This window comes from Leptodactylus fuscus, chromosome 1, assembly GCF_031893055.1.
Source record: "Leptodactylus fuscus isolate aLepFus1 chromosome 1, aLepFus1.hap2, whole genome shotgun sequence".
NCBI lineage: Eukaryota > Metazoa > Chordata > Amphibia > Anura > Leptodactylidae > Leptodactylus > Leptodactylus fuscus.
In genome coordinates, this window is record NC_134265.1 from 268842402 (window position 1) to 268856770 (window position 14369).

Sequence of the window (14369 nt, forward strand, 5' to 3'; positions counted from 1 at the left end):
CAGTTACTTGCAAAATGCTTCTCCAACTTCATTTGCTTCTTCTTTACCAACTTTTCTATACTGTACATACAATCTAATGGAGAATACACTATTTCTCTTTTTAGGGTCCTAATGCTCTTGTAACATACACAATTATTAGTGGCGCCGATGACAGTTTCCGCATTGATCCAGAGTCAGGAGACTTGATAGCCACCAAACGCTTGGACAGAGAACGTCGCTCTAAGTACTCCCTCTTGGTTAGGGCAGATGATGGTCTTCAGTCTTCAGATATAAGAATAAATATCACAATAAGTGATGTCAATGATCACATTCCAAAATTCAGCCGAGCTGTCTATTCATTTGATGTGGCAGAAGACACCATGCCAGGTAAGCAAGATACTACATAACATTTTCATGTTGTTTTGTATTTTGTGAGCATTTCTAAAATTAAAAATTTTGTTATCATTCTTGCCAAAAACAGAAATAAATTTCATCACAGGAGCGTATAATAGAGATGAGCGAACAGTAAAATGTTGTAATATGATATTCGATATTCGTTTCGAGTAGCCCCTCAATATTCGACTACTCGAATCGAATATCGAATCCTATTATAGTGTATGGGGGGAAAATGCTCGTTTCAGGGGTAGGCAACATTCGATCAAATTACACTTACCAAGTCCACGAGTGAGGGTTGGGCTGGATCCTCCGAGAAGTCTTCTCCGTGCAGCGTCCCCGCGGCATCTTCTGGCTCTGAATTCACTCTGCCAGGCATCGGGCCTGGGCAGAGCCGACTGCGCATGCCCGCACTACAAGAAAATATAGTGCGGGCATGCGCAGTCGGCTCTGCCCAGGTCCGATGCCTGGCAGAGTGAATTCAGAGCCGGAAGACGCCGCGGGGAAGCTGCACGGAGAAGACTTCTAAAGGTAGGAGAAGAACCAGCGTTGATTGGCCGACTGTATAGCATTTGGCCAATCAATGCTGGTTCTGCATCGAACTTTTCCATTCAAATAGCGAGTGGTACTCGATCGAGTATGAGTATTTCGAATACCGTAATATTTGGTCGAATACCTACTCGATCGAATACTACTCGCTCATCTCTAGCGTAGAAGACTCCAAGTAAAGGACCTTACAAGGACCAAAAATATGGCCTTGTAAATTCACAATTCTTTCTCTACAGCTACAAATTTTGCCAAAAATAAAACTCCATTTACTTGATGAAAGATCTCAAATAGACCACGTCAGATTCTTCAACATATTTTTAAAATTTTGATGATTTTTTTTTTTGAAGTTACTATCTACATCATTTACATCACAGACAAGACATCTCAAACAGGATTACAATAGAAGATCACATCTGTACTGGGAACATCGATAGGGATCCATCATTGCATCTACTACTGACAATAGATGATGTCACAGTTTATCTACTCCTCTTCCTTGCACAGAACATGTCTAGAATACTCTCTTGTAGACCTCAATGAGTCCGCTCCAGTCTATAACTACCTATGTTATGACTCTTCTGTAAAACATATCACTAAATTTTGTTAGCAGAGTAGAGGAGTTTAGGAAAGATGTCAGCCCCCATAATCATGGCAATAATATAAATCTTTTTATATGATGTTATATTTTATTTTCTTACTTATTCAAGTAATTTTTGTATTATATATTTTTATGAAGTTCTGTTTATTCACATAATCAGGTTCGATTGTAGCTGCAATACTGGCTACAGATGATGACTCTGGTATTAATGGAGAAATCACCTACACCGTTACGGATGATGATGAGGATGGCATGTTCTTTCTGAACCCTGTGACTGGTGTATTTAATGTAACACGTGCACTGGATTTTGAGGTACAGCAGTATTACATTCTCACGGTGTGTGCACAAGATGGTGGAGGACAATTCTCATGCGTGAGAGTCTATTTCAATATAATGGATATCAATGACAACCCCCCAGTCTTCAGCATGAGCTCCTATAGTGCTTCTGTAATGGAGAACTCAGCGATTGGATTCACGATTCTCACATTCAATGTGACTGATGCAGATGAAGGTATGCAGTTTTCCCATTACTTTTATTTTCATTTACTAATTTCATTACGTTTATTACATCCCATGGAGACAAGATGCTTCTTGTGGTCTATATCTGGCAAGAATTTTTGATTATATGGCATTTTCTAATCCAGAATGTAATCATTAATTAAAACCAATTCTATGTGATGAAGGTGTCAGAGATTTGGCTACGCCTATGACTAGATATGTATTCTGTTTTGCAGAGATTTCAGTACTTATTAATGTGTATACTGTAAATTCTATTCTTTACAGCAAATTTCGTAAGTAATTTAGGGTTGCACAATTCACAGGACCATACATTTAAAGGGTTGTCAACCGATAAGTATAATGTTTATTGTACTGATAATAAGAATTGATAGATTTTGCCATTTATAAGACATTCATTATAATAATGATCCTCTGATGAGAATAAATAGTGTGGTGTTACCTGGATATATAGTAATGTGCACCCCCCACCTGCAGAGATAAGTGTTAGTGCCGAGTCACACTCCTCAATGTCCACACCTATTCTCAGGGTACTGATCTTCTGTTCATTGAATGGCAACCTACAGATTGCTTCTACGCTGCTTGTCATGGCAGGACCAGCTCTTATTCAGTGGACAGTTAATAGATTTTCTAATTGCAACCTATATAAACACACAAACATGTATAGAATTATCTAAAATCCATAACTGTCTAATCAGGTGACAGTCCCAACTACCAGTATATCACTATGCTTCTCTATACATCTTTGTACAAAATGGCCTCATATAGTAACATCAAGAAGAATGCTTCTAAATTTTGACTTGTTGTGATAGAAGATGTACTATTTTTTTCACTGGCATACACTTCATGATACAATTGTTATCTATATGCAGTGGAACTCCTTGGGAGATACATATACAGTATGGCTGCCAGAGGGGAAAGGAGATTGACTGGGGAGAATAATTGGGGCTATATTTATTGCCAGAGCAGGAAGGAGATGGAGTTTTAGAGCAAGGGCGAATAAAACACATATGGCGTGCATGTAAGGTGTTTGGGGAGTTGTAGGTATAAAAAAAAAATCATGTGACACTGCCCACCCCAGAGTTTAGCGGTAGACTTAAGGGGAATACACAAAAACCATAATAGTAAAGAGGTATTTTTCGAATGTATGAACACATTGTGAAGTGGAATAAAACAATTACCGTATATCTAGATAGATAGATAGATAGATAGATAGATAGATAGATAGATAGATAGATAGATAGATATTTCAGATCTTACTGTCAAAGGTTAGTGGATTCCCCAACTGAAACCAATACAAACGCACAAAAGTGTAGAATTATAGAAAAGCTATATCTGTGTTAATAAGTAGCAGACTTACTATCAGTGTATTGCTATGCCTTGCACCTCTGTATAAATTAGGATTTATTTACTCGTCTGCTTTCAGCGAAAGTGTGATTTTCTTTTATATCATGAACTGCATGCACACCCATTGACTTTAATAGGTGCATGCAGATGTATATTTCTTTTCCACGATCCAACAGTCATTGGAAAAAGAATGGAGAAATGTTCTATTTTGGTCGGTTTTGTGGTCTACTGAGTTCCATTCTAGCCTATGGTCCCTGAAAATCACAGACAGCACGCAGATGCTATTCGTATATAGTGTCTGATTTTCATGGACCTAGACACGTTGTAAAGTCTAGTAATACAAACAAACAAATGAATAAATGGAACCATTTTTGACATGTGTGGAGATTGATCAACCTCAAAAAGCCCAGAACATAAAGCAGAATGGAAAGTGAATGTGTGAATAAGCCCATAGTCACATAGCTGTGGCTTTCTCTGGGTACCCTAGTTTCTTTCTATATTGTTTTAATATGCTCTAAGGATTGTTTTACAGTAAAAACCTATGCAAAAGAGACCACTGTCCATCGCACGTTCTTAGTGGTAAGATTGGCCAAAAAAAGAGCAACCTTTAATTCTGTAGAAACATCCTTTTCTCTGTCAGTAGAAGTATGTAGGGAATGTAGCGCACAGTATAAGAGGTGATGGGGCGAGTAAGCGTTCTTCCTTTCCTTTGGTATTTCCACAACATAACAGCATCACTAGTTACTTCTATACAGTGATAGTGGTAGACCAGTGTGCTGGGAATCACCATAGACATCTGGGATCCCGGCATATGGACCAGCTTTCTATGCCACACCAGCTGCTAGTAAGCACATTGCAAACAATTTGATTATTTGAATAAAATGAAGATCGTTTACTTAGATAATATGAAGTATTTATTTTCAGCGATATGCTAAGTACCACAGTTACCATGGCGACCAACTGAGACAAAACACTTGAACTAAGATCGTGCAGTCACAGTAAAACAAACCCCTATCATTGTGCCAAATGCTATCAAATGTAAAAATGCAATTAAAGAAATCTATACTAATTGTTTTAATTAGATTGTATATCATGTGTCTGTGCCAAATGCATATCCTTATCCCTATAAAAATGCTTAATCCTTACAATGTTTATTCTTCACATTCAGAAAGGATTATAGAGATCTTGTTAAGTCCCTTAAAGTGGATCTATCAATATGAAATCCCAGCATATAATACATTTCAACATAAGAGTCCAAATAACTCTACTAAGCTTCAAGTTAAACTTTGCTACATCTGTATATTATTTAAAAGATAAAACAGGCAGATCTCTAACATATCTGACAATATGGCAGGAATGTATCCACACATCAATGCCAGATTTCTCCCAGTCCTAGCCAGTTTGTTAGATGTAGCCTTCCATTTTGGCAAACAGGTGTGGGCCTCATTTATTAAGAGTTCGTAGCATCTTAAGACATTTCAGACACACCTTGTGCCAGTCGGGGTCTTCAGAAATCTGATCCTACGTCTTATCAAGTGTTTAGAAAGAAAAAAATCTTCTCTCTTTGCTTTGCCAGTTTCCTGCTCTTGCCTAAGAGTCTACAGGGTGTTAGGTTAGCAATACATGTTATATAGCTGTTTGACAAATACTCACTTGGCCAACAACTTTTTCATCTGACAGTCTCCTTCCACCTTAAACACATGCACTCTCAGCTCAGAAAGTGAGTAAACATCCTGTGGGGCATCACCATGTACATTCAATAGTCGCCCAGATTAGGCAGGTTTGGCCGATATTCACCTTAAGTGTACAGTATATTGTTAAGGGATCCAATCCACCATTCAATGGCTATGAAAACCTTCAGGAGAAGCTGAGAGACCACTGAGTGTACCGTGGACTACTTTCCATAGTATTTGGATCTAATTAAATAGGTTTTTCAAGCAATAATAATTATCTGTAGTTTAATTTAGTATTAGAAATAAGTTCAACTAAAACTAATGAACCTGAACTTTCCATGGATCTTCTGAACTGATTGGTTTCCTAGAGGCCTGGACTTTGTGTCTGTGATACAGATGTTAAAATATGCATTTGAGAGACACCTTACTCTACATGGATCTCTGAATTTCTGAATTCCTACCGCTAATACGGCCAAATGTCAGTATGACATTCAGAATCCCTATTATTTAGTTTCCAACGTTTGCAATCTCTTAAACTATTGTACCCCTGGTTTAGTACTCCTGCAGTATTGTTTGTTTTTATCTTAGCAGCTTCCTGAATATTGTGCTCGCAAATTTCGCTCTACACCCTTTCCAGCTATGGCCATTCATGATTAATACTTGCAGGAATCTACACAAAGGAGCTGTCTGCTGTTCAGGAAGTTTCCACGTACACCAATCATGAATATTTACAACAATGACAGTAGTCCAAATCCATTCAAAGGAAAATCCTCACTGTGACTTAGAGCGTCTGCTCGGGCTTTACAAATCACTGGTCACATTCATCTGTTTTTCTATATTTCATTTTCTAGGAATAAGAGTTTTTAGTAAAACTAAGCTTAAAAATACATATTTTTATTCCTAGGAAAATGAATGTAAAAATATTTATGTGACTTACAAAAAATGGTGAGACAAGTAGGAACCATCCTTATCTTCAAGTCTCTCAACATTTAGGTGTTTTAAAGTCTTATGTTTAAAGTAATGTTTTCCTGTGTTGGCAAGTGAAGGCATGTTAGTAGAATATGATGTGTGTCACGTAAATGTTGGGAAAGGATGAGGTGTGGGAGTAGGCACCTAACTAGGTAGGGAACACAGTTTGTGGATTTAAAGCGAAAAAAACAATGTATGTTAATTTTTGTACCAATAAGTGTCACCCAGTGTAAGAACAATAGAAATTGGAGTGATAAAAAGGGTAAGGGGGGCAATTAAATAAATGACTATCCTATTGAAAGCTACAGTATAATGACTGGAGGGAGGTGACACCAAGGGCGATTGTCCCACCCCTGAGGTGTAGTACATGGCAGGGAAAAACTCAGTTGGAGCCAAAATGCCTTAAATAGCTTGGTCTCTCCTTCCTTGTAGTATGCATTTATATTGTCATTGTTTCCTCTAAACTCTGACTGTGGTAGTTTTCCACCACTAAAAAAATCCCTTTAATAACACTTTCTCTGGTACCTCCTAAAACTGTCCAAAAGAAAATAGAAAAAGATGCACTCAACTTTTTGGGTGAAGGTCGATCACATCTTTATTAACAATACAGAACAGGAATGACTTGTAGAGGTTTTCTAAGGTTTTCTTTTAGCTCAACACATTAACCAAGAAGGTGCATGCCCAACAGGGCTCCCAATGGAAATGTCTACTTTCCAAGGCAAAATGTTAGCATTGCACATTGACCAATCGCCATCTGTGACCTAGAATGAGAGAATGGTAGCAAAAACGGAAAAGGACAACAGTGTAAGATGTACGAATGAGAACAATTTACACTATTAAACAAAAAGTAGGGAGGGCGAGAATGTCAGCTCCAGACTAGCTGGTAATCCGACAGACGGAGCTCCTAGCCTTAAGAGTGGAGGGTGTGGGATTTAGAGCCCCAGTGGAGAGAGTAGTTTAGCACCTTTGTCAGTTTATCAGGTGTCCAGTGTACAGTCATTTCTAAGGCCATATTGGTTTGTGATTAAAAGGAGTCTGTCAGCAGGAACTCTTGTCCCTGTACATTTTATCATGGGTTTATAGAACAAATGTATTCTGCGTCACCATTTTATCATACAAAACACTTGCCTGGAAAAGCTCATTGGATAGCAAATAAATGGTATATTGTTAAATGTAGGTAATATTTTTCTGTTCCACACTGTCCATTTCTAGCCATAGCAATTTCCCAGTGAACACATAATCTCACATGATGTGTTTTGTATTTTTTGTCTAATAAATAATTGTTCTCTTTTACTTATATTTACATTATGTTTTTGGAGAAATTGCCAAGACCCATTAGGATAAGAGCTTAAGCATGCCTGTTGTCATATTACTCATTTGTAGACAGTGTTATGGAACTGTCTGCAGACATTAAACTCTTGTCTGTGAGAATTTCTCAGGACTGGAAATTAAGGAAACTTTCCTAGTTGTTTACATTCCCATTTTCTTCTTTCATATACAAATGAAAGTCTATGATATTTATACTTGTGACGTTATAATATACAGTAATTAATATGGCATGTAGCATAATAACTGCTGATACATGGATATTACAACCATAGTCTGCTGCTCCCTTTACAAGTCAGTATAAATGTTATCCAATGCAACAAACTCTAAGTATCAGTAATGATGATAAATCATGCAAAGAAAGCATAACACAAGAGTTAAGAGTGTAAAGCAAGCCTTCCTGAACAATTAACCTAATTAATTCCCTATCCATAGCTGCTAGCTCTGCTAAACCCTAAAGCTCCTTTATATAATCCTGTCTTCGGTGGCTTACTTCAGGACTCATTTTTTTTAACCAAATCATTCAGTGGTCCATCAGTTTTCTGGAGGATCTGCTTAGTCTTGTAGCCCTTGGCATCATATGAATTTAGTATTTAGCCTCTACTTGTTCAATCTAATCATGATCTCATTATAGTTTGGTTATACATTTCTGTATTCTATTATCTGCTTCTTTACGCCAGGAAGGATAGCTTCTAAGGCACAATGGGATCCCATGGTTCACACGTGGAAGCAGTTGACAAACTACGTAGTAGTGTTCTATAAATTGAAATATATATCTAGGGTGTTTCCCTAAAAGTTCTTTAAAATATGAAGCACATTGCTATAGGAACAGAATATATCCAGCTGATTCCTTATGTCTCTTTGGTCTTTTTGGCTGAAACGTCAAAAATGTGTTTTACAAAATGAGCGAATTCTCATACTGTAAGAAAAATCACAGCTCACATTTAATCTTTAAAAGAACACTAAACCTAGAAATGAATGATAAAAATATAGGATAGGGGAAATTAATGGTCAGTGGTCAATCTGCTGAGACCCCCAATGATCCCAAGAACGGGCTTTTTTTTAATAACAATAATAACAATATAATAACAATATATGTTAAAATTTGTTATGAATTATTTTCATCATAATATATGGTGAAATGGAAAATCTGTCCCAAGAAAAAGATAAAGATAAGGGGTAACCTTCTCATAGAGGTAGCCTTCTGGAGAGATTTTGTAGCATATCCAGTACCATATACAGCAATCCCTTCCTGGATCCTAGTTGTGTTGGGAGACTAATCCATTGAATTTCACGAGTTTGTTTTAGCTGTGTTTGTAACTTTTAAATTAAATCAATTATTGAGTGATATAATGTACTTTTTTATTGATTTTTATCAGGATTGAACTCTAAGTTGCTATACAGTATTTCTTCCGGAGACAGTATGGGTCAGTTCCAGATTAACAAGGACGGAGCCTTAAGTATTCTTCAGACATTGGACCGGGAAAGTCAGTCTTTCTACAATCTAGTGGTACAGGTTCATGATTTGGCCCCTCCACCAGCATACAGATACACAAGCTCTGTGGAAGTCTCCATAATTTTGTTGGATGTCAATGATAATCCACCAAGCTTTATATCTCCAAAGTTGACTTATATCCAAGAGAACACCCCCACTGAAACAATTGTATTTCGTGCTCAAGCCACTGATCCAGACAGTGGACCAAACTGCTATGTCCAGTACTCCTTGCTTAGCTCCTTGGGAAATAAATTTAGTATAGGAAATATTGATGGTGAAGTGCGACTAACAGGAGAGCTAGATCGAGAAGATATTTCCAATTATACTTTAACAATTATAGCTACCGATAAAGGAGAGCCTTCACTTTCCTCTTCTGTGGATGTTGTAGTCATGGTTCTTGACATTAATGACAATAACCCTCGCTTTTCACAAAGCCTCTTTAAAGTGGAAATAAGTGAGAACATACTCACAGGAACGGATCTCATTCAAGTGGTGGCAATGGATGCAGATGAAGGAGTAAATGGCATGGTCCGTTATGCTATTATAGATGGAAATCCAAGCAATGAATTCAGGATTGATTCAGTCACTGGAATAATATCAATAGCCAAGCCTTTGGATCGTGAGAAGAAGTCCTCATACTCCTTGGTCATCCAATCATCAGATCGTGGCAGTAGTCCACGGACTGACACAGCCACAGTCAGCATTGTCTTGTCTGATGTTAATGATGTGGTTCCTAAGTTTGAACTGTCCCCCTACTCAGTAAATGTACCGGAGAACCTAGATGTATTACCCAAGACAGTGCTCCAGGTTAGTGTAACTTCTTACTTAATTCTCTTTATTAGACATACCTAGAAACATCAGATGCTTTTATGAAATGCAAAATGTCTTGTTTTATAAGATGAAACCATTTACTCATTTCAGGTTGTAGCCAGAGATGATGACCAGGGACTTAACAGCAGGTTAACATATGCTTTGACCACTGGCAATGAGGATGGGGCCTTCAGATTGTCTTCTATTGGACAGCTTAGTGTGGTGAAAAGTCTGGATCGAGAGATGAAAGAGCAATATATATTACTGATCACAGCTACTGATTCAGGTACTTGGTTATTATTATTATTATTTTAACATAATGGTAATATAGCTATAAACACATTTCAAGTTGTATGAAGCCATGATATTATAATGTACAAACATATAAAAACAGGTACTTCATGGAACAAGGATTTGTGAAAGAAAATGTAAAATGTGACCTGCACTTATGTGACAGAATCTCTCCTTATGTGGTTATATGAATCTGACACAACTATGTAGATAAAGTAAGGGCTTGTTCACATCTGCGCCCGGTCTCCGTTCTGCAGGTTTCCGTTTCCTGCAAAAAACAGAGATGGAAGACAGAAACCTGCAGGACTCTTTTATACCCATTCATTTGAATGGGTTTGAAAGATGTCCGGCCGTGTGCGCCGGTGAGCGTTTAAGCTCTTTTTTAAAACCGGACACAGAGTCGGACATGCAATACATGTAGTACATGCAGATTTAAAAAAAAAAAACGTTTTCGCGGCAGAGAGCATAAAACGCTCACCGCCGCTCACGGCCGGACCCGGTCTGTGGTTTCCGTCTTCTTGCATGCAGAAGACGGAAACCAAAGAACAGACTGCCGAACGCTAGTGTGAACCTAGCATAAATGGTACATATGACTAATGGTAACAGTAGTTATATTTAGGTAAATATAAAGGTACTGAGATTACCTTGTAATATTGCCCATGTTGCAGCCTATACGGTATAAGTAAGCCACTTGAGGAGTATCAGAGAATTCCTATATTATCATTGTATAACACATATTGGGGTATCCGCTCACCCTTCTTTAGATCAGTATGACATGTACAGCCATAGAAATGTAAGGGCGTACGTGTCCGGTTCAAAAGAAAAGTTGTAGCATAGAGACATTACTTCTAAAGGAGAATATTTCGGAGATCTAGTGCCCTTCAGGGCAGCGATAAAGCTATGTAATCTACTAGACCAATGATAAATCTCCCCAATGTGTTTTAATTCTTCACCATTTTCAGTTCTCCATTTGCTGTAGATGAACTGTAACATTACTTGGATACATTGGGTTACTAATATTTTATCACCCTCCTTACATTTACTGGATACGGATAGGTTTTTTCTATGTCTTCTTGTGAGCACATAAAGCAATTTGGAGAAATCAATTACTCATTAGAAAAGTTATAAAACTTTGTAAGTGACCTCTCAGAGGATACATGAGACACGGTCGTGCTGTTCTCCCACTCACCCAGGACAGCCATATATGGGATATTCTGTTTGTTAAAGAAATTAATATTCTGTACTTGAATTATATCCTTAAAGCCACTTGAAACTTGGAGAAGTATGTCTGAGATACTCAGTTACCAATGAGCGATGTAACTACAAGACAACACACAGTTGATCTTACCGAGTCCTAAGTCATTTTTTACCATGCAGATATTTAGCGGAGGCCAATATGGAGACAGAGAACAAATGTGTAGTCTTTAATCATTGCATATAAGCTTCATAGGACGGAATATCTCTTTATAATCAGTGCCAGGGTTTGTAGATAAAATATCGTACAATCCAGTGTTTACATTTGTGTGTACGGCAATGTAAAACTAAACTGTCTGGTCTCTCTCTTGAGATGTATGACTACGAACTGTCCTCAGTTTACCTTCTCTATAAGTGATAAATGTTACTCTTTCAGGAACAGTGGAATAGAAATATGCTTTTATGAGCAAGGAATGATGTTTTTATCAGTATGGTCCTTTAAACATCTGTTCACTTCACTATGTTACCTGATTCAGTTTTTCCACATGTTAAGCCCTGTTCACACTTCAGTTAGTTCTTTCCTAGTGGTTTTCATTTCTTCCTGACAGTCACAGTAGTATAGTCTGCTGTATGATTTGTCTCAATAAAAGAAAAATAAATAAAACCCAAATCTTGAAGGACCCAAGTAATAACAAAGCTGGTAATACCAGTCAGGATCCATTACAAAATAAATTCCAACAAATCAGTCATGTCTCCATTGAAGAAGCCATGATATCAGTATAACTAGAGCTTAAATAGGTTGTTCAAGACTTCAGATTTTATGACATTTTCTTAGGATAGGCCATACATTTTTGATTAGTGGGGTGATATCAGCCGCCCCCTCATCGATTAGCTGTATCGGCCACTTCTTGATGCCCATTGATACACAACATGGGGTCGGCAGCAGATAGCTCTTGTCCTGGTATTGTGGCCCAGTGCCAGTACTGCAGCTCAGCTTTCATTGTCTTCAGTAGGAGCTGGGTTGTAATCATGACACCTGGTCACAAAGCCAAATGCTTCTGCCTTCTATCCGGTGTATAGTATTGGCCCCTTACATGCTTGGGGGAAAGGGTCGGGATGTTGGCCCACCCACCAATGCTAAAGGAAACATAGCACCACACAGTAGGAGAAAATGGAGGGACAACCAGTCTTAAAAACACTATTATCTTCTAAAAAGCCATAAATTTTCTACAACTGATGTGCCTTTACACCTGAAACAATAAGCAAAGAAACAAAATGGAAGGAGATAAGACACTCAACATTAATGAATGCCCAAGGGGTCTTAAAAATTATATATTTATTAGAAATAGAAATACATAGATGAAAACTGACAATACACAATTTCCCAAAATATGTCAGGGGAGACCAACATGCAGAAAATGAGGTGAGTATGGTGCAGGAGTAAATGCACCAATTGAAATATAGGTAATACCTGTAATCAGGACAAACATATACTCTTATGTGTCCACAATAGGGAAAAAGCAAAGCTCTTATATAGCATATATTCTTATATGTCCACAATAGGGAGATAGCAGTGCTCCCTACAATAACCATATATGTTAATATATTGGTATATGTATATAGCACAGGAAGACAATCACACAATAGAGTTAGGTTACAGACCACATACCCATCTAGAGCGTAGTTACAATGTGGTCTCCACCTGCCGTTTCGGCTATCCACCTTCTTCTTCCAAATATTGGATAGGCTATAAAATCCTAAATCCTGGATAACCCATTTAAGTTAGCTGTGATCCACATTAACCATGGACTTAACAAATATTCACATGGTTTTGCTATATTGTGTATTGTATCGTAGGTGGTTGTTGTCCAAGTGACTACAGAACCAAACTATAATCCTGCTCTATACATGCAGCCGTGATATGTGACCATAGCAATCACATACCGCTCCTTCTTCATTTATATATTTCCATTTATGTGTCTCATTAGGTTGAGGACAGTTCTGTTTCTCAGTAGACAAGTTTAAGGTAGTTTGTAATGGAAATCCCAGGAGTCAAAAAAGTGTCTACAATGGGGTGTACGTGACATAGTGGAAGGACATCCAGTGCAGTTTAGAAACTGAACTACATCTACATATATAGTCACACAGCTACATTTTCCAAATTAAGCATTCAGTGACCTTCATACAGTATATATACACTTCAGTCTTCAGTCCAAAACATAAACTATCTATATATATGCGCATATAGCATAGACATCCATTGACAAAGGATGACCAGATCTGGTCATCTCATACTACACATCTCTAAGAGGTCAAGTAAAGAAGGACCCATCTGTACCTATTTATAATGAAACGTAAGGGCCATAGCTATAAATGCAGTGCAGATTCAATCCATATTATTATTAATTTCCAGGATAGCAATAGGAGACACCAGGATTTTTTATTTGAACACTTCCCTAAAGCACTTTATCACTTCCATAGCAAACATGCCTAAGATTCATGTTGTGAGTTTCTCCCAGGGTATTCTGTTATAATGTGAAAATTTACCAGCATATCCTGCGCTTAAATCTCTATGGGTAATGTCATGAATCCTCCAAAATCTATGACAGCTTTCAGATTGCAGATACGGGCCTATCATTCTACCTTGCACTTTTGCCAGGAAAGCAACAGGCGTCTATGTGAAAGTGTTTTTATGGGACTGTTGCAGCTTGCGAGTGTATAAATCACTGTTTTGCCTAGCTGTGGCTTGCTTTGTGAGAAAGCCAATGAGAATATACATCTCTCTTATTCCATCTGGCAGAGGCTAAGCAAGATAGGTAAATATTAAGTTCTGGCTGGACGTCAGGAATAGTACCGCTACGGCAGCTTTGTTCATTAATATCTTTAACTCTTTGAACATTTTTCTATTGGGAAAACACTCACATTCCAGCCATCAGCATCCATTTATTTATTGGTTGCATAGATATTGAACTGCACATCTGGAAACCTGCTAACAGTCATGGTCTACTGTTTCAATACGAGACAAGGTTGTGGCGTCCAAAGGTTCGCTATAAAGCACAGCTGCATCCAAGCCATAAATACCATTTGTAACTTACAGTACTTGCAGCTTACTGTACATAGAGGATCTCCAGTGTTTAGTCATGCTTTGTAATAGCTGAAACTGGTAGATTAAGGTCACATTACTATATAGAAAGTTAACATATTACCAGAATATTTAAAGAGAATCTGT

At 37.8% G+C, this 14369-nt stretch overlaps 1 protein-coding gene across 1 annotated transcript in view; it reads left to right on the top strand.

Moving 5' to 3' along the window:
- Positions 1–14369, top strand: part of FAT4 (FAT atypical cadherin 4) — a 200842-nt gene that overhangs the window by 134416 nt on the left and 52057 nt on the right. Inside the window, exons 3-6 of the mRNA XM_075287307.1 lie at positions 105–366; positions 1680–2030; positions 8730–9652; positions 9767–9941. Of these exons, the coding sequence (XP_075143408.1) occupies positions 105–366; positions 1680–2030; positions 8730–9652; positions 9767–9941 (1711 nt within the window). The remainder of the gene's footprint in view (positions 1–104; positions 367–1679; positions 2031–8729; positions 9653–9766; positions 9942–14369) is intronic.